At 40.6% G+C, this 22,463-nt stretch overlaps 1 protein-coding gene across 1 annotated transcript in view; it reads left to right on the top strand.

The window, feature by feature from the left end:
- The first annotated feature begins 9,172 nt into the window (after positions 1 to 9,172).
- Positions 9,173 to 22,463, top strand: part of LOC145403200 (transmembrane channel-like protein 7) — a 138,133-nt gene continuing 124,842 nt past the window's right edge. The window contains exons 1-2 of the mRNA XM_080275014.1: positions 9,173 to 9,225; positions 11,668 to 11,954. Of these exons, the coding sequence (XP_080131140.1) occupies positions 9,173 to 9,225; positions 11,668 to 11,954 (340 nt within the window). The remainder of the gene's footprint in view (positions 9,226 to 11,667; positions 11,955 to 22,463) is intronic.

The raw sequence follows: 22,463 nt of genomic DNA, 5'->3' as shown, positions 1-22,463 counted from the left end.
TACTGTACCTATATTTCATTAGGTAATCACAGATAAATTACAAACTTCTGCATTTCTGTATTGTACTACAATACAATATGATAGCTCATCTGCTTATGTTTTCCTCATAACTGCTCCATTTTTATAAGTTTAATATGATTACAGTATGTAACAGTAAACTGCTGCTGTTTGAAAAATGTAAACATTGTGCTTCTGTCATAAAAACTGTACCACCAGTATCATATGTACAGTGATAATTTCACCTTTTAAGTTTACTCTGTATCTTGAATATGGCGTGTGCTTCCACAGAATACCTCTCTCATGGGAAGTGAACACTTCTAGCAGGCTTTAGCTCATCCTTCACAAACCTTTCATCAGAATTGTTGTATTAAATTGTCACGTTTCTAAAACTCTTAAAGGATTGCGCCATTCCTACGTGTACAGCCACATATTCTTGTCCCGGTTCTTTATGATAGTCCCCATAGATGGCTTACATGTAATGGCATTCTACCATATCAGTATGCTCACCACATACTGCCCACATTCAGGATGATCATGATTCATTTTCTAAGTAGCAAGCATCAAACATTTACACTTCATCTTATTTTGTGGCTGACTCCCTGCATCACATAGCATCTTCAGCAAGGTAGATAGCATTGTTGAATGCTGAACATAACATAAAATGATTCTTTAGTTAGAATGTCTCAGATAAAAAATGCAGCTTACAGTAGATGAGACAGTAGCTTTGGAAGTTGTGATTATAATACTCTGCATTATACAGTGTCAGGGTCATAGGATGTAACTGCAGAAACTGAGACAACTGATGGAGCTGCTTGGATGAACAGACCAAGCTAGAGAAGAGAGGAGATACTGTATTTTGCTTACACTGCATTAATACAAATATGTGCTATGAGAACCCGCATTACATGCGTGGAGTTTGGGATGGATGCTTTTGTGACTGCTTTGGTTTTCTAGCAAGAGTAACAGCTCACAGTTACCACAATGCTCCATGCATTATATACAGTAGAAGTCCGATTTTTCGGCATCTATGGGACTAGGCAAGTGCCGAAAAATCAAAATTGCCGAATTATCAAAAACCCTACCCACTCAGTACCTTATATGTTTCGGTGAACACTATCATCACTACTCATATCATTGCAAATGTGTTTGGAGAGAGTACTGTATACTGTTTGATACTGTACAATACTGTAATGAATACAGTACTATACATGAATATGAAAAATAAAGAAATTAGTGAACATACTGTACATAAATGTAATGGTACAGTAGGCCTACAAGTTCACATGCACTTACCTAAACTTATAGTAGGTTCCTTATTTACATATGTACAATAGAAGGGGTTGATTGGAGTCTGCTACTGTTGGAAGAAGTCCCCAGCAGTAGAGGGGACGAAAAAAATCGGAAAATCTGCCGAACGATCAGACATTTTCGTAAATGGGACTATTTCTCAAAACTGCCGAAATGTCAGATTTGCCGGGGAATTGGATGCCGAAGAATTGGACTTTTACTGTATATATATATATATATATATATATATATATATATCAGCCGTTTGAGTGTTCACTGCAGGACAGGCCTATCCCGACCGAAGTGGGGATGGTACAGCCAATGCATCTCTACCAAGTGGCATAGGCTGTCTAGTTGAGATTGTACGTAGGGTGAGAAGTGTTTGTAAGTGTGAGTGTTGTGTTGGAGTGGCTTTAGATGTGTGTGTAGTCTGTGAACCAAGTGTAACCAGCCCACGCAAGCCAACTCGGTGCAAGCCTACTTTTATAGTATGCAACACTGGTTCAACCACAGCATCCTTCATGTCCGCCAAAGCAGTACATGGTCGGAAGAACGCTCCCAAAGTTTGTTACCGTGGTGTGGCATGAACCCTCATTCTCCAGTGTACAAAAACAAACACTTTACCATTGTACCACAGAGGCTCCATATATATATATATGTCATCATCATCATCATCTAATCTTATGTTGCCCCACGATGAGCTATGGAGCCCAGGGCTAGGCAAGTTGATCCTGACATTTAAGATAGGAGTGACCAGCCTCACTCATCTGAGTGGCATTACATTAGCAATAAACCCTAACCGCTGCATGGATATAAACCTGCCCAGGCTCAATCCAAGTGGAGCACCTTGATTACCCACTAAACCACCAGGTGCCATAATTTGATTACCAGTAGAGTACAGTATATGGTTACCACCCAACATAGTAAATGATTTCCTGGTGTACAGGAAACCATTTGGCTTGTCACTTACTGTAGAGCCACCCATAGGCAGAAGGAAGAGGTAAGAATGAAGGAAAATAAGAGAAGAAGGAGTGTAGAGTCACCCATGGGCATAAGGAAGAGGAAAATTTGAAGGAAAAAAGACAGAAGAGGACAGAAGGAAGGAATATATTGAAATACATTTTATATATATATATATATATATATATATATATATATATATACTGTATATATACACATATACTGTATATATACGAGGTGCTGCCCAAAAGTTCCATTAATTTGAATATTGTAGGAAAATAAGTTACCTTACCTCCTAATTCTCACTGTCGTCTTCAAAGTAGCCCCCTTGGGCATGTATGCAGCGGTCCCAGCGTTTTTTCCACTAGTCCATGCATCCCTTGAAGGCTTCAGGCGTGATGGTCTTGAGCACCTCCTGCGATTCTGTCTGGATCTCCTCAATCGAGCCAAATTGATGCCCTTTCAGTTGTAATTTCAGCTTGGGAAACAGGAAGAAGTCACAGGGGGCAAGGTCAGGCAAATAGGGTGGGTGGGGAATGACTACCGTGTTAGTAGAAGCCAGGAACTGCCGGACGACAATTGATGTGTGGGCAGGGGCGTTGTCATGATGCAGGACCCAGCCCTTGTTCTTCCACTGTTCTGGACATATGCGGTGGATGTTCTCCCTCAGACACTGCAAAGCTTCACAGTAAAACTTTCCGTTGACAGATTGACCAGTTGGGATGAATTCCTTTTGAATAATCCCTTGGATATAGAAGAAAACGAGATAACATCGACTTGACATTGCTACGCCATTGGTCCACCATTGCAAAACCGCCAAACCACCTACACACCATGTTACAATAGTTAGCGTAGCTCAACAACAGGTCCACTCACAGACATGGCTGGGGCCACACTGATGCACAAGGGGTGCTGCTGACTCCTCCTCGTGGCAAAAGGCAAAACTACAAACTGTTGGCTCCCTCTGTTCAAATTACTGGAACTTCTGGGTAACACCTTGTGTACATATATATATATATATATATATATATATATAAATGTACAGTATATATATATATATATATATATATATATATATATATATATATATATATATATATATACAGTATATATATATATACACAGTATATATACTGTATATATATATATATATATATATATATATATATATATATATAGATATAGATATATATATATATACATATATATATATATATATATATATATATATAAATGTACAGTATATATACTGTACAGTTTATATACAGTATACAGTATATATAGACTGTACACGTAAACCCAGGTTTAACAATGCAGTTGGTTAAGTAAAAACCCATCGCTAGGCAGGGTATCGTAAATTGGCGACAATTTAACTTGTAAAGTATATGGATGTCTTTTGAGTCTTCCCCCCAACCAAGTCCAAAACTCATCCAAATGAGTAACAAAAAGTTATAGCCAATCTAAATGGCTCAACAGCTGTATAAGAAGCAAACCTTAGCCTAACACCCTTAAATAACTCATGGAAACCAACAAATAAAATCTGAAAATTATAAAAAATAGATCAGAAAATATCAAACACCTCTCATCACTTACTTCTTTAAGTCCATGTCCGGTCCTGGTCATCATCCTTGCTATCCTCCCTGAGGCTAGGGGACATGTGGTGCTCTCTGGCACTCTACTTATCCTCCTCAGAGCCCTCAAACCCCATTTCTGGGGTAGTGTCAGAGGGGGGAAAGCCTGATGAGGTTGGGTGATGGTAGAGCGAGACTTATTGACCCATCGTTAAACTGGGGCTCGGCTGTCATTAGGCAGGGTAGGGTGGTATTTCTACCTCCATTGCCAATCCGGGGTATCACATATAGGGTTATCATAAATTGGGGATTGCCTGTATGTATATTAAGAAAATAGGAGATAGTTTTTTTTTTTTTTTTTTTTTTTTACAGTCTTGTTATTTAGTGTGATAAAATCTTTCAGCATGCTTTTGTTTCATTATTTTTTTTCCTTAGTACAGCACTGTAAAATACGGTAGCAGAACTTATTTGTTTATCTACCCCTGAGACAGGAACATTATACAATATAGCCTTAGTCTTAATTAGACTAAGTGGCTCTAAAATGTTTAAACAATAAAATAATTTCATACAGTTTTCCTTGATGTTCATTTCACATGGAATATTTTAATTAGCATGTAATATTTAGAGGCCTCCAGAGTCATCAGTTTGTTTGTAGATACTAAGTGAAAGACTGATGCATTTGTTATGCAGTTCATGATGGAGAACAGCTTGCCATGAACTTAAAATTTCTGTGTACTGTACTTTGATTTTGCAGTATGTACACTCACAATCACTAATTTCTGCTCAGGGGTGCCCCCTTCCTATTCCTATATACCCAAGGAAGACGGGAGGGGGGGACAAAACGAGCTCCACCCGCCTCTACCCCAGCTCCCAACCCTTCCCCTATCCCTACAACCCCACTTGTCATTTTTAACTAGCAGTTACATCTCAAGCAAACCTCATACTTAACACTTATAGCTACATTACTAATACACAAACATAAAACACTAGGATATGTAAAAAGTATATAATATAACTATGAACATGTTCTATCTATCTATCTGTTCCTAGATGCCTAAATCCCGTTTGTGGTGGCCACAAACAAATCGCCTCCACATCGCCCTGTCCCCCGCCATTTCAGTGCCCTGCTCCCAACTCACCCCCCCCCTCTCTCATACCTCTCCACCCCATCCCTCCATCTCATCCTCGGCCTCCCCCTCTCTCTTCCCCCCTCCACCTCACTCACATACACTCTCTTTGTCAGGCTTTCACCCTCGATCCTCTCCACATGGCCAAACCACCTAAGTGTGTTCCTCCTAACGCTTCCTATCACATCCATGTCCACACCACAACGCTCTTTTATATCCTCATTCGTCAGCCTGTCTCTCCATGTGACTCCACAGGCTCCTCTTAAATAACTCATTTCCACTGCTCTCACTCTTGACTTGTGTCCTTCCAACAACGTCCAAGCTTCACTTCCATACGTTACAGTTGGTATCACAATACTGTCATGTAGTAACTTTTTCACTTCCATGCTCACTTCCCTGTTTCTTATCACTGCTTTCAAAGAACCAGCAACCTTTCTTCCCTGCTGTACCCTTTCAAGCACTTCACCCTCCAAACCTCCATCCTTACTCATCACACTACCCAAGTACTTAAACGTACTCACATTTTCCAAGTCCTCACCATCCAACCTCGCTGTACATTCATTGACTTCGCCTCTCTTAAAGACCATCACATTACTTTTCCCTACATTCACCTTTAGATTCCATTTCTTACACACTCTCCCAAACTCATCCACCAAGCCTTGCAGCTCCCCTTCGTCTTCACTCAACAACACAGTATCATCTGCAAACAACAGTACAGGGAGTTTCCAAACACTATCCTCTCTCACCAGGGCCACTCCAACATCCACTACCCTACTTTGTATGGTACCTCTTTTATTACCCCATCCATGTACAGATTGAACAACCATGGAGACATAACACATCCCTGTTTCAACCCAACCTTCAAAGAGAAAAATTCACTTAGTTCACCATCCACACGCACTGGAGCCTTAGCACCATCATACATACTCTTCACAGCATTCAACAGCTTCCATCTACTCCATATATTCTTAATACTTTCCACAATCCTTGTCTATCCACCCAGTCATATGCGTTCTCCAAATCCATGAAAGCCGCATACAACTTCTTTCCCTTCTGTAGAAACTTTTCCACTAAAGATCTAAGAATGAATATCTGATCTACACAACCTCTTCCCTTCTTAAAGCCTCCCTGTTCTTCTCCAACTAATTCCTCTGTTCTTTCTCTAACTCTGTCAATAAGTATCCTACCATACACTTTTCCTATTATACTTAGAAGACAAATGCCTCTATTATTACCACACACTTCTTTCTCCCCTTTTCCTTTGTCTATCTATCTATCTATTGCCAGACGCCTCAATCCCGTTTGGGGTGGCCACAAACAAATCGCCTCCAAGTCGCCCTGTCCCCTGCCATTTCACTCCCCTGCTCCCAACTCACACCCCCCTCTCTCATATACCTCTCCACCCCATCTCTCCACCTCATCCTCGGCCTCCCCCTCCCTCTTTGTACAAGGGAATAATTATACCTGACTTCCAATCCTCCGGGACTCTACCTTCCTCCCAGGCCAATGTACACATCTTCCACATGCATTCTACTACTATCTCCCCTATGCTTCAGCTTTTCACCACACACTCCATCAATTCCTGGGGCTTTCCCCAATTTAACTTTCTTCATTGCTTCCACAACTTCTATCCTACTGATTTCTTCCTGTCTTCTCACCTCCCTCCTTCTCCCAGCCATTCCCCAGCCACTTATACTCGCATTACTTCCATCCTGTATGTTCAACAATTCCTTAAAGTGTTCTCTCCATCTGCTCACTTTTTCTCCCTTCTCCACTAGTAATCTACCATTTTTATCTTTCACTCCCCTGCTAACCTCACTTCCACCCTGTCTTACTCTTTTCACCTCTTTCCAGAACATTTTCTTACAGTCCCTCCACTTTACACTGAAATTCCTTCCAAATTCCTCATCCACTCTCTTCTTACTCTCTCTTACTAATCTTTTCACCTCTCTCTTTCTTTCTACATATAACTCTCTCTTCCGCCTCTCAACTTCTTTGACGCCCCTATTTCTCATCCATTCATTGTATGCTTTCTTCTTTTGTGCCACAGCCTGTCTCACCTCTTCATTCCACCACGCTGTTCCGTCCGTCTTCTCTTCCTCCCACACACCACATCACATGCTGCACATATTTCTTCTGTAAATATCCTGCACACACCTTCCATGTCCCCCATCTGCTCCAATTCATATTTGCCCAGTCGTTCCTCCACTACTCTCTTATACTCTGCCTTTTTCTCATCCTCTTGTAACCTTTCCACTCTCCTTGCAACTACTCCTTCCTCTCGTCTTTCCCTTCTTCTATTTCTCCATCTTACTTGGATCCTAATTCTGGCCACCACCAAGTAGTGGTCAGAAAGTCCACTCCCTCAACCTCTATAAGCTCTTGCATCCATTACACATCTTCGCATCCTTTCATCCACACACACATAATCAATCATTGCCTTCCTTTCATTCAGTTCACCACCCACCCTTCTCATTACTCGCCATGTATACCTGTGGATCATTTTATGCTTGAAGAGGGTATTGGCTATCACCAACCCCCTCCCAGCACAAATGTCCACTAACGCACTGCCATTCTCATCTATCTCAGCAGGCACACCCCACTCACCAAGTATTCCATCCACCTTCACAGCATGAAATTAATGCATTATAACAGGCACTCCCCATCCACTCACCCGATGTAGTGCTGCTTTGGGTGTCTGCTCTTTCCTCTCTTCCATCCTTCCTCTTCTGTCGTCCTTTCCTTCCTTCTTTCCTCTTTCTTCTGCCTACAGGTGACTTTATATGCCCTCTTCTGTCTTTCTTTTCTTCATTCTTTCCTCTTCCTTCTGCCTATGGAAGACTACACCGCGTGACAAGACAAATGGTTTCCTGTACACCGGGAAACCATTTACCACACTTGGTGGTAACCATATAACCAAATTATGGCACCTGGTGGTTTAGTGGGTAATTAAGATGCTCCAGTCGGATTGAGCCTGTGTAGGTTTATATCCAAGGGATGGTTGGGGTTTATTGCTCACGTAATGCCACTCAGGGATGAGTAGGACTGGTCACTCCAGTCTTAAATGTTAGGACCAACTTGCCTAGCCCCAAGTTCTTATGCTCCTCATGGGACGATATAGGATTGGATGATGGATAATGGATGGATAACATTGACATTTAAAACAAAAACGTTAACAACGGCCATCCCAGGCCTCATATGTTGGGTGCTTACGTGCGTGCGTGTCTGTCTGCATGTGTGTGTGTGTGTGTGTGTGTGTGTGTGTGTGTGTGTGTGTGTGTGTGTATGTGTGTGTGTGTGTGTGTTTGCAAAGCAGTGCACCCAACTCATGAGGCCTTAGGTGGTTGTTGTTAATGTTTTTATTTTACTGTCAGTGTCATAATGCATTAATTTCTTACTGCAGCATGTTGATAGTTATATTATATATTTTTTACATATCCTTGTGTTCCATATTTGTATTGTAGTGGGACGAAGAGTGTTAAGTATGAAGTTATCTTGAGCTGCAACTGCCAGTTAGGAATGACGGATGGGGGAGGGTTGGGAGCTGGGGTAGAGGTTGGTGGAGCTCATTTCATCCCTCCCTCCCCTCTTCCCTGGGTATGCAGGGGTAGGAAAGGGGCACCCCTGGGCAGAAATTAGTGATCACGAGTGTACATGGTGATGTCTAGTTATGTACTGTATAAATATAGTCCTAGTGATTACTTTGGAGCTTGTGGAAATGAACAAGCAAGGTCAAAAATCATTTCTTATTTAACTGTTTTTCTAGGGAAGTGTAAATACTGAAGTGCATCTGTGTTGGGTAGTTGAGCTTGATGTTCTTCATTGTTTAACCCCTTGATTCTGAGTGGTGTCATTTTTAGTTTGTTCTTTCTGCTACCAGACAGTTTTATTCAGCTTAGAAAAAGCCTGTCATACTGGAGTTGATGATGGTTTTATATAACCCCTCCATATCAGATAGTCTGTTTTATGCTTGATAAAACTGTTAGGAGATGGCAAGAATGATATGAAAAAGACATTCCCAGACTCAGTGGGTTAACATCCCAGGTTGTGAAAACTTGCCATATACAGGAGTTTATCTATTTATTTATTTATTTTTACCACAATACAGTATAAATGTGCAGTTCTACACTGGCACTTATTTTTGCAGTAGAATGTAGGTACAATAGAGCCTCTATAACCCCTCCCATGTGAATTTGTAACCACTTGGTGCCCACAGCTGAGGCAAAAATGGGGAGCATGTCAGAGTTGCGTCCGCTCCTACGGGAGATGAAAGTGCACAGGTAATTCACGCCTCCTCCATCCACCTGACTGCGGCTTGCCAGCTTGTACCTCCCTAGGCACGCTAGTTTTGCAGCCCAGTCCACAGTAGCTTCCCCTCCCTTCTACCCTTAAAATATCTGCTCCCATACCATAAGCACAACTGGGTAGGATCTGCAAGTTCTGTGTTTTATTGTTTGGTAATCTTGCCACTAAACAGGTTTTCATGGGATGTGCTACCCAATGCATCTTCATCAAGGGCATAGTTGGATCTGCAGTGATATTTTTCTCCTTGTAGTAATAATGGAGAGCACTGTTGTACTGTGCAAGTACTGCATCTGTACTTAAATTAACTGAATCTATATGTGTTAATCTACATTGTCTGACAGCTGTCTGTAGACAGGATTCTTTTGTATCATCAGAGTTACTGTATATCGTAATTAAAATTTTTTTTTATTAAGACCTGACTGTAAACAAAGTTTGATTTTGCCCTATATTTTACCCCTTTTCCCATATTCCCTCTAGTTGTCCCTCCCCACCTTAGGTGAGTGCTGGGCTGCTGTAGGTCTTAGCTTGGCTGTACGTTTCAGAGCCACACCTCACCCTTGTTTATTTAGCGCTGCACCAGCCAGCCTGCCCAGCATCATCCCACTATAACAGACTTTTAAATTATTTTGGCTAGCCACCCCTTGAAATTTGGCTAAATTGAGTAAGACTTGTCAAAAGCCTGATACTCTGACTTATTTTAACCAGGTACCTTTAAAACCTGGCATAGTTGAGTATATCTTGTCAAAAGCCTGAAATGCTCATTTGCTTGACTTTGCCCTTGGCAGAGTAGATCACTGTAGCCTGGTGTGTTACATAATGAAAGAGCATAAAGGCTTTTGGAATACTGATACTGTTGTGCAGTTGCATTTGGTAGACAGTACAGTATAGGAATATTTTGTTTGATTAACCTAAAGTTACATTCCTTGACTAGAATATATAAAGTTACTTTACTCTGGAGATGCTGTTTGTATATGCTAATTTCTTTACTTGTTAACCCCCAAATTTATGTTGGCACTGAATATAGCTGATAAGCAGTTATGTCTGATTATATGAACAGTAAACACGACTACTGGTTCCAAGCATTAAGGATATGCTTATCTTATAATTCTAAGCTTCTTATCAGTATAGGCATTAATTTGAGTGAGGGGCATGCAGCAGTTTGCCTTCGAGAATTTAGTTATCACCCACTGAAATGTTTTGACGTCTGTTTTTACAACTTTGTGCCGTTGGCTTTTCATTACAATTTGCATTCACCATTCTCTGCCTGTTGTCCTTGTTATATCCAACAGTTGCTTCCTCCTCAAAAAAGTTTCTGTTCTGTGATGCCTTGTGACGTCCAGTGGCCAGAACATTATTTTCTAATATTTTCTGTGTGCGATACCAGTACTGTTCCTGTGTTGCATACAGTGCACAGTACTTGTGCACATGTATACACAAGTCAGTTTTAGTTTATGCATCATTGTCTGTTATGTGCAGATGTTCTAAGAATTGTAATACTTGAGGATTCTCAAGTTTCATGATGGTGATGGTAGGAACTTTGTAACTAAATTTTACAGTATTGCTTCTGAAAAAATAGAATTGGTAAGACTTGTTTCCACTTTTGCATCCATAATACAGTATAAACAAACACAGACTACTACAACAACTGAAATGTTGTCTCATGTACTATGATTGTTTTGGTGCCAGTTGATGCATCACTTTCGTACTGTAATTCTCTCATTGATCTAACATACTTTTTTTTTTTTCTGTATGCAGTTTGTAGTATTAAGTTCCCCTGTAGTATTGTGTTGAGAGTTGTATATATACTGTACAATATTACTTATCACTACCTGGCACAGTATTGAGTATGCTGACACCTTGTTTATTATACACAGTTGCACATATTTCCTCTTCCTTTTTCTTCAGTCAGCTTTTTGATGAGGCACTCTACAGCAGCTTTATTTATATTTATTTATTAATTTTTATATTTGGTTAAAATTTTTATTCCAGTATCATATTCAATACCAGTACAGTACTTATTCATTTTCAGTACCTCATTTTTACGGTTTAATTAGTGTACAGTAATGCAGTACACTACAGTAAGTCCTTCTTATATGTCAGTGATATATTCCAAAGTGACACAACTCTTTTTCCATACAACTGCTACTGTACTATAAATATGTGGATATCATATGTACTATGTAGGTAGCAGTGGAACTTTAATTGCCAATTTTTATGTAGATTACTGTGGACTTAATAAGATAGAAGAACATCATAGTAGCTTATGTGTAATGAGGACTTATTGTTTTTCTTTTTTGCAGTTAATTGAGTGTACAATAATGCAGCACACTGTAATACCTTTCTGTTTTTTGGAAATAGCAGCATTAGCCTTTTAGTTCCATCAATTGATCCATCAATCCCTCACCCCAACCCCCCAGGGAGGACATGTCTGGTGACCGCAGCTCTGGGTGTCGAAGCTCGGCAGCAGCGCTGGGCAGTGGGTGTGGAGGCGGCGGCTCAGGGGGGGGACGAAGCGGTGGTGGGGGATCCGGGGGGAGGAGTGGGGGAGGTGGGGGTGGCAGTGGGGGCAGCAGCCAGAACAAGAGGAAGAGAGGTGGTTGGGAGGACGCCTGTGTGGAGTTCTATAGGGAGGCCTACCCAACATCAGTGGACAATGTTTATGATACAAGGATTACTACTCTTCTACCATCCAAGCGATACAATGGTGAGTACACACACTACTGTATTGTTATCGGAAAGTATTTTGCATTAACTCCTTCACACCAGTGTTGTACAGTAAAACCTCACTATAACGGACTAATTGGGGCCCAAGCCATTCCGAACAAAGTGAAATTCCAATAAAAACGACATCCGGCCTTCCCCCTGCTAACCCAGACTTTTTCCGATATATCAGACATTAGTCCGGATTGCACCAATGGTTTTTTAACTGTTTTCATTACTATTGCAGTACTGTACTGTGTTATACATTCACTGCAGTAATCAAATGGTATAATGTACACTCAACCCTCGGCTATCACGGGTTCCACTATAGCGTATCTCGCTATCACGCCTATATAAAAAACTACCCAAATACCTTTATCACGCACTAAATGCCTGCTATCACGCACAGCAAATGTTCGAAAATTTCAAAAAGGCCAGGCTCCAGTGCTCCACCCAGCCAATAAAAGCTTCACTCCGTGATTGGTCGTGTGACAGCGCCAGCCGAGCACTGATTGGCCGCCTGACCGAGTCTCCTGCCCGCCAAACCATTCAAGTACGTGCCCTCAGACCATGAACAGTGATAGCAAGAATAATAACCTTTTTTATGATATGACCATGGCCAACGTACCCCCTCCCCGTCCCCCTACCATCACCCAACATAATGCTGCAGCACCCGGCAGGGAAATAAAGAAGAGGAAGAACCTATGTTATGCAGATAAACTGGAAATGTGAAACTTATAGAGAACGGTGAGACCAGGCGAAGTGTGGGGAAGAAACATAACATCAATGAATCAACTGTGAGGGGTATTTATAAGAATAGTGATCACATCATAAAACATGCTCATTTTTAGACTATTATATATTAATATGTGGTACAAAAAAGGTATCTTAGGGGTAAATATTGAGGTCATGGCACCAAATAGAATTATTACCATAAGTTCTTCAATTTGGCTATCACGGTTTTGGCTATAGCGCAGCCATAGTGGGACCAATTGGGAGTGATAGCCGAGGGTTGAGTGTATATAATAATACACTACTGTATTGTACACTGATAAACATGTCCTTTATATACCTTATTGTGGTGAACGTGGCTGAAGTGGTTGGGCAGTCCAGACTGCTCCTGGCTTTATCGAAGTTTTTCCAGTATACTGTATAAGAATTAGTACAGTAGCTCCTTGATTCAGATAAAAGCTAATTCTGATCTACTGAAGTCCGTTAGATCAAGGTTTTACTGTATTTTTACATTTTAGTATATTTTATGACTGCTCCTGGCTTTATCGAAGTTTTTCCAATACACTGTATAAGAATTAATACAGTAGCTCCTTGATTCAGATAAAAGCTAATTCTGGTCTACTGAAGTCTGTTACATCAAGGTTTATTGTATTTTTACATTTTAATATATCTTATGGAGGGCTTCCAGTAGTGATTGGGAAAGTGAGGTCTACATCTAAGCCCTCCAGTTTGAAAAGTCTTCCTTAAGGAGATTATAATAATAAGATAATATAACATCCTCTGTGTGAAGGAGTTTATGATGTCAAGGTTGTGTGAATGTTTTATGGCAATGTATATAATGTGTTTCATCAGCTTGTATCCATTGGTAACTGTCATACTGTTGGACATGGTATGTTGAAGTTGAACCAAGTTTAGTGTGGACTAAACACTCCCTTAGAACTCAGGCAGACACAGAGAAGAGTTGGACATACACTGCATTCTGAATATAGAGACTGGACAACAGCTTGTTGGTTGTGGATCCATCAGTGTATTATATCTGTAAGAATGGAGAACAAAAGTTAGGGGAAAAGATCTGTGAGTGTTAGTGTTGAGGGTTAAGACTTGGAATGAGGTCCTGCACAATGACCTCATTGGTAAGGGATTGATTAGAGCTGCTGTTTGGTGAATAAGGCGGACAAATACAAGCAATTAAAAGGCCTTTCAAAACAAAAAATTCAGGACAGTGTATCAAACAGTGTGACTGTCTGGTATTACTGTGATATGAACATTGATTTTCTTCACAGATTTGCAGTTTGGGCGAAAAAGAATTAAAATATTATTGATTAGTTTCTCGTCAGATAGTGTTTGTACAAGGTGAAACACTCTTCCATTGTCTCTAATAATGTTTTTGGTGTCTGCAATTGATTATATAACTTCCTTTCCCATATCTAAAAGTATTTACAGTGATTCCTAGAGTTGTCATCCAGTGTTTCTTCTGTCTGTAGCTGCATATACGGCAGAACTTGATGAATGTACCAGTAGGCTTAGCATACTTACCATTCCTGTTTTATTGGAATCTCAAATTCTGATATTCTTCAGAGATTAATTATTTAGGTTTAAATTTTGAAAAAAAATAAAAGTAAGACATGTAAAAATAAATGAAGTTGTGTTGATGTTATGTTGTAGAAACTGTCAGGAGCACCCTGTGATGGTTTGGCAGTACGGATTAAATGGAGTGAGCGATTGACCATGAGAAGCAGTGTACAAGGCCTGTCCAAAAAGAAACAACTTTTTAAATAGCTCGCCAGTGAGCCTGGGTAGCATGATCGAAGGGAGCACTGTGTAGGTGCGACTTTGAGCTTCAGTCTAACACCAGCCGTGTCATGCCACGTCACTTAATCATTGAGGCACACACGCTTGAGTAAACATGTGTTTAGTGCATTTGGCGATTTGTTACTAGTTGAACAATGAAGGTTCTTGAAAAGTAGTGTGTTTGTGTGAAATTCTGTTTTATCCATCCATCCATCAGCCAATCCTACATTGCCCCATGAGGAGCATAGAAAAATTGAGAAAAGCTTTTATGTGGGCGTACGTCTGCAATGTCAAAACAAAAAGGCAGTTGTCACAGTGGGGTGGAACTTTGTCATTGGAACCAAAGAGAGCATGACAGAATCACACGAATGTAAAGATGATGTTGATCGTCCTTTTTCAGTTGGAAGGGCATTGTTCATCGTGAGTTTCATGTTGTCATACAGCCCGTAGAGTTTTGCTTGGACATCCTGAAGCATTTGAGAGAGAGAGTGCGATAGAAGAGGCTTGAGGCGTGGACAAACAAAACCTGGATGTTGCACCATGACCGTGCACCTGCTCACATGTCACTCCTTATCCATGACTTTAGCAAAGCATGAAACGACTATCATCCCCCAGCTGCCCAAATCTTCGGATTTGGTTCCTGTGGACTTTTTTTTTTCGTTCCCAGAATGAAGTCCATCCTGAAAGGTTGGCGATTTCAGATGATATAAGAGGCAGAAGAATATTTGCCAAGTGCACCACACAGATGTTCACTCAAATTCTTGTACCTTGTTGACTGAGTGATGTGACATGATATGGCTAATGTTAGACTTAAACTCAAAGATTAAACCTACACAGTGATCCTGTCATGATCATGCTATGCTGGTTACTAGGTGTGCTATTTAAAAAGTTTGATTTTTTTTTGGACAGACCTTGTAAGTGAGAGAGAGAGAGAGAGAGAGAGAGAGAGAGAGAGAGAATCAGACAAAAGTCAAGATGGAGGGGTATATGAGGGGTACATGAATGAGAGCGGTTTGGCATGGAGGGAGGGCTGTCTGATTGCGGAGGACAGGGTGATGTGGAGGGGAATTATTCATGGCCAATCCTTCTGGGATTACAGCATTTGGCTGCTGGTGCGTAGATAACTTGGGATACACATGAGAAAAACAAGATTAAAGGACTGACACCAGAATTATATCAGATTTTTTTTTTTTTCCCCAGGCACAGTTTATCCCCACATTAACCATTGTGGTCAGGGTAACTCGAGTATACTGTTCCATCTAATGCTTTAGGGTTTCCCCAGATATGGTACGAAATACTTCACAGTGTTTATGGAAACCTTCAGTGTATGAGTCTGTGCTTCATGGAGTACATGTGAGAGAAATTAATAAATTGTAGGAAAGGAATTACAGTACTGTATGGTTTTTAAGGTACAGAATGATGAGTGTAGAGGAAATGAGAATAGACAGTGAGGTATGGAAAAGCATGAGAGTGATAGGAGAGGGAAGATAAAACAAAGATTTAGATAGGAGAATAGGAAAAAGAAAAAGAAAAAAAGTCTCAAACACAAAGAAATAATTTACATAGCCACAGCAAGTCCTTGTTTTCTGCTGCTGCTGCTGCTGCTCTCTCTCTCTCTCTCTCTCTCTCTCTCTCTCTCTCTCTCTCTCTCACACACACACACACACACACACACACACACACACACACACACACACACACACACACACACACACACACACACACACACCTTTCACCATTTTCCTTCTCATCTTTTTTCACTTCCTAAATTTCCTGTTAATTGTGGTGAGTCGCCCGCTTTCCTATCTTTTTCCTGATGGTATCGCCCCCCTGCCCCCCTCTCTCTCTCTCTCTCTCTCTCTCTCTCTCTCTCTCACTTTCTCTCTGTCTCATACACGCACACAGATCAAAACCATAATCTGTCACGACTTCCTTCTGCATCCAACCATATCAGAAAAAAACCCAGCACATTTCCCCCTCCTCTCTGCCTTATTGGAACATTTGGAAAATAGGAAAAACAGACTGATAATACTGTAAAGGTGGAAATATGTAGTGAATGTGGTGTATGGAGGAGGACGGCATGGAGAGAGAGAGAGAGAGAGAGAGAGAGTCCGGGGTCGTATTATCCCCCCCCCCACCAGAAAAGAAAATCCAAACGTTGATAACATTCTTCCAGAGACGATGTTGAGCCGTATTATATTTGGTATACGAGGAATCGTAGCACGTTTTCTTTATGCTTTACCCTTGTTATCTGTAGACTTTTATTCAGCTCAGAAGACTTTTTGAAATTATGGTAGATATAGCTTTCATTTCTCTGCAGAGCTGAATACAATTATCCGGAGGTAGAAAAAAAAAATAAAGAGTTGAAGAGGATGCTATCGGGAATAGTATTTATATCTAACGTTTTCAACTCCAGCACATTTAATATTGTATTCTTACAGTTTATCGAGTACCGTACATAGATTTCTAATCCCTTTAGTACAAGATTTTTTTTTTTTTTACCCAGAGTAAAAAGACATGGAGTTAAGAATAAATGAATAAATATGTAAACAATTAAGAATAAAGGCTTCGTATTACTAAAGTATTTAATATCGATATGTTTGCTTTAATCTCATGAAGATGGATATTATAATGAAATATACCCAATAAATCGCAGAGGAAGAGATATTACGAAAGCTTCCTTCAGCGAGAAATCGAATCACAGTAGAATGATAACAAGAAGGAACGCTGAAAGTCTGCAGCCTACATTTGTCTTTGCCCTGTGGCCCTGACCTCCGACTGGTTCTCAGACGAACTACTTCCTTGCCTGACTCTCGGCTTACCCCCCTTGCACACACACACACACACACACACACACACACACACACACACACACACACACACACACACACACACACACACACACACACACACACACACACACACACACACACCAAGCGAAACAGTACACCGGATGCAGTTATGAGAAGCGGTTTGCGATTACAAGTGAGACGGACGAATATCGGGGTTCCAGAGGTTGGCGCCAAGACCTACGGGATAATTTGTGTAAACTGGAGATGCCGTTGAATTAGTAACTTCTTCATTGCGATGACGTAATTTATATTTTATTATTACGATCACTGGATAATGATGGTAATGGTAATTTATTTATATATTATTATTATTATCATTATTAGTTATTATTGTTATTATTAATATTAATCCCCCATACAAAGGAAAAGGATGATGATAATAATAATAATAATAATAATAATAATAATAATAATAATAATGTGTGGTAGTCAAAGGTGCATTTGTCTTCTTAGTGCAATATGAAAAATGTATGGTGGGATACGTGTTGATAGAGTTAATACCAGAGGAATTTGTTGCAGTAGAACAGGGAGGTTTCAGGAAGGGAAGAGCAGGGATGGATCTAGGGGGGGGGATCGGGGGATGCATCCCCCCCCCACCGGCCATGCATCATTGAATAAAGAGGCAATTTCAACATTGAAATATCAGTATGTCGCGTCAAGTCTTTGGTTGAATCAGCGAATCAGACCCCCCCGCCGAAAATTCCTGGATCCACCCCTGGGGAAGAGGTTGTGTAGATCAGATATTCCTCCTAAGCTGTTTAGCGGAAAAGCTTCTTGAGAAGGGAAGAAAGTTGTATGTGACCTTCATGGATCTGGAGAAAGTATATGACTGAGTTGATAGACAAGGAATGTGGAATATATATATATATATATATATATATATATATATATATATATATATATATATATATATATATATATATATATATATATATATATTATGGAGTAAATGGAAAGCTGTTGAATTCCACGAAGAGTATAGTATGAGGGAGTTAGGGCTGTTGTGCGTGTGGATGGTGAACTGAATTTTCTCACTGAATGTTGGATTGAAACAGGTGTGTGTCATGTCACCATTGTTGTTCAGTTTGTACTGTATATGGGTGGAGTTATTAAACTGATGGAGGGTAGGGCAGTGGATGTTGGAGCGGCCCTAATGAGAGAGGGCAGCGATTGAAAACTTCCTATTCTGTTGTTTGCAGATGATACTGTATTGTTACGTGAAGACGAATGAGAACTGCAAAGCTTGGTGAATGAGTTTGGGAGAGTATGTAAGATACGGAATCTAAAGGTGAATGTAGGGAAAAGTTAAGTCGTGGTCATCGCGAGTAATAAAATCACTGAATGCACAGTGAGGCTGGATAGTGAGGAAATGGAAAATGTGAGTGCTTTTAAGTTCTTGCGTAGCGTGCTGAGTAAGGTTGGAAGCTCAGAGGATGAACTGCTTGAAAGGGTCCAGCAGGGAAGAAAGGTGGCTGGTTCATTGAAAGCAGTAATAAGAAATAGGGAAGTGAGCATGGAAGTTCAAAAAATTGCTGCATGAAAGTATTGTGATATCCACTCTAACGTATGGAAGTGAAGCTTGGACCTTGTTAGGACACAAGTCAAGAGTGAGAGCAGTGGAAAATGTGAGCTATATGAGAGGAGCATGTGGAGTTACATGGAGAGACAGGCCGACAAATGAGAGTGTGGAGGAGCGTTGTGGTGTGGAAGTGGATGTGATAGCGTATGTAGAAATACATTGAGGTGGTTTGACCATGTGGAAAGGATGTAGAGTGAGAGACTAACGAGGAGAGTGTATGTGAATGAGGTGGAGGGGGGAGAGGGAGGGGGAGACCGAGGATGAGGTGGAGGGATGGAGTGGAGAGGTATTGTAAGTTGGGAGGGAGGGCAGCGAAATGACAGGGGACAGGGCGACATGGAGGTGATTTGTTTCTGGCTCCCTCTAACGGGATTAAGACGTTTGCCTATACGAGTATATATATATATATATATATATATATATATATATATATATATATATATATATATATATATATATATATATAATTATTTTACTTGGAGTAGGAGAATCCTTTGGTACTTAGTTGGATTAGAAACAAACCCCATTAACCTTTTTTGCTACGAGAACTTCGAGAAGGGTGCTTGAGAGGAACGCCTTCACCAGGTGGTACTGTAATAATTAGGCGACTCCATTGCCTGGGTATATAGTAGTTCCACAGCCCCCCCTCTGTCCACTGAAAAGAGGATGGTGGACTGCTGGAGAATGGAAGCTCCAGCCTGCGGTCTACCGGGGTTCATATTAGATGTGCTTGGGACGACAACAGCAACTGGTGAAAAAAAAAGTCTCCTATGATCGATTGGTGTTGTCAAGGAAAAAATAACAGGAAATGCGTGTTGATTGTTATTATTATTGTTGTTGTTGCTGTTTTTATTATTATTATTATTATTATTATTATTATTATTATTTATCAGGCTTCCATGACACCCAGCTGTTAATGATCGTCTGGCGTTAGCTGGAATACAATACTAGAGTTGACCGGACCATGAGAGGGGTATTAACAGTTTTTATCTCCGGGGTGTATAACTCAATAACATAATCTAGTGTTACCTGGATTTGAATACCAGAGTTGTGCCTACCGTGAGAGTTTTAACAGGGAGGCGGTTTAAGAAAGAGTACGTGATAAATGAATCTCTGACGAGAGACATCAGTTTCCCGGATGTTCGTTTGGCGCCAAAACTTAGGGATAATTTGAGTCACTCTGGAGGCATTTGAGATTATATTTTGTCTGTTTTTCTTTTCCTTTTTCCTTTTTTTTTTTCTTTTTGTTTCCTCCTGTGACTCACTTGAATATAATTGTTCTGACTATAAAGCTGGACTATAATACAAGAAATTAACTGGATTGCGATATATTTGACCCATTTTCTGCCATGACGTCATTTCAGCTTTACTCTTGCCATCACCAAATGACTTGTACTTAGCGATTGTGTTTATCTCTAGCAGTATGTGGGTCAAGGCTGTATCTGTCCCCTCCCTTTTCGAAAATACTTATGAGAGATATTCAGGTGATTGGATATAGCAAGAATAAAGAATATAATGAAAATGGCGTCATCACAGTGAGGGTAATTTGAAGAGCACGGAGATGTAAATAGCACAGGATTTAATTTATGATTTATTTTAGATATTGCACCTGAACATTATCTTGTGTGTTATATGGACGTAGTTTACATTAATAAGATACATAAAATACAAAGGGTGTATTGGGTAATATAATTCGCTAAGGAAAAATGTTAACGAGATTTCAAAATACACTTAGACCCGTATTCTCATTGGTTAAGGAAGCTCCCTAACACCTCTGGCTGAGCTGTTTATTTTACTTACGTGTATACGCCTTGCTATCCGCCTAAGTTATTTATTTTACTTTGTTTCCCCTGTGATACTTAACTCCTCCTAATATCGCCATACCCTTCATAAATAACGTACAAATTCATCTTAACGCCGTATTCTTAAATGGCTAAGGAAGAGGTGCTAGGGAGCCTCCTTAAGCGACATGAATGCGGTCCTTAGAATCCAACCCAAGGTGCTAAATGAAGTGCTGTAAAGGGAGGGATATCAGGTTCCCGGATGTTGAGAGAGAGAGAGAGAGAGAGAGAGAGAGAGAGAGAGAGAGAGAGAGAGAGAGAGAGAGCATTACTTTTCACTGGCGTATCGTTTTTTTTTTTTTCCTTTTATGTTATGTTCAAACGATTTCATATCCCTCACTCCGATCACCTTTTTTTTTTATTTTTCTGTTTACCCCGATTTCACTTCCTTGATTCTGGCGACCTCCAAGCGCTTTAATGCCTTCACTCCGATGACATGACGTATTATTCCTGTATTGTTTTTCCTGTAGTGTTACAAGACGATTTAATATACTCCTTCACCATCATAACACACTGGCTAGCTGCTGCCGTCGCTCCTGTCTCATCGTGCTATCTCCAGACGATTTTATTCAGCTGAGGTTAGGCGTGGAACTGGAGGGGTTAGGTACAGCTTCACTAACCCCTTCACTGGCAGGCGCGTTGATGAGGCTGAGTAAAATCGTCTGGTGGTAGCAAGAATAATAGAAATAAATACGTTCTGGAAATGAAGGGGAGAGAGAACAGGAGGCGTAAAGGGACATTGAATGATTAAGGTTGTGTTTTTGTAAGTATTAACTTTATGTGGGTGTTATGATTAGTGCAAAGGTATGGAAGCTCGTGTGTGTGTGTGTGTGTGTGTGTGTGTGTGTGTGTGTGTGTGTGTGTGTGTACGTTTACCCGCTAATGTCTGTGGTAAAGCATGTGATAAGGAGCGTGCCATGGTTAAACGTGTGTGTGTGTGTGTGTGTGTGTGTGTGTGTGTGTGTGTGTGTGTGTGTGTGTTTTACTTCATTGTGTTTATGTGCATGGTCTTTAAATGTTCTTTGTGTGGGTGCAACTGTTCTTGGAGAGAGAGAGAGAGAGAGAGAGAGAGAGGAAGTTGCGATATAGGTAAACAGAGTAATGGAATCAAGAGAGAGGAGAAGGAAGTGGAAAGAGGGAGATGTTGTGAGATAGGTTGGAGAGAGAGAGAGAGAGAGAGAGAGAGAGAGAGAGAGAGAGAGAGAGACTTTTGGTTTGTAATGTAACAGGGAAGTATTTGAAATGATGACTTGCTTGGTTATGTAAAGTAATGAATGTGTGTGTGGAGAGAGAGAGAGAGAGAGAGAGAGAGAGAGAGAGAGAGAGAGAGAGAGAGAGAGTGAGGGAAGTTGCGAGATAGGTAAACTGAGAAATGGAATCAAGAGAGAAGGAAACTGAAAGAGGGAGATGTTGCGGGATAGAAAAATGATGAGAGAGAGAGAGAGAGTTGCGAGATAGGTAAACTGAGAAATGGACTCAAGGGAGAGGAAAAGGAAGTTGAGAGAGAGAGAGAGAGAGAGGTTGATATTTTTATGAGATACATATAAAATTAATGATATGTTCGATCACAGAGAGAGAGAGGAAGGGAGGGAGAGGGAGAGAGAAATAAGGCTGGTGGGGGTGGCAGTGGCTGTAGTGTTGCCAAATACAGTCCCCTGACGTACTTGTTCCATCCCATTCCCCCCACACCCAATTTTCGCCCATAATCACTCTTGACC

The sequence above is a fragment of the Coenobita brevimanus genome, chromosome 60 (genome assembly GCF_032717465.1).
Source record: "Coenobita brevimanus isolate Jiangsu-jjx chromosome 60, ASM3271746v2, whole genome shotgun sequence".
Lineage (NCBI taxonomy): Eukaryota > Metazoa > Arthropoda > Malacostraca > Decapoda > Coenobitidae > Coenobita > Coenobita brevimanus.
Note: the sequence above shows the minus strand (reverse complement) of the source record. Positions and strands in the feature narration are given on the sequence as shown.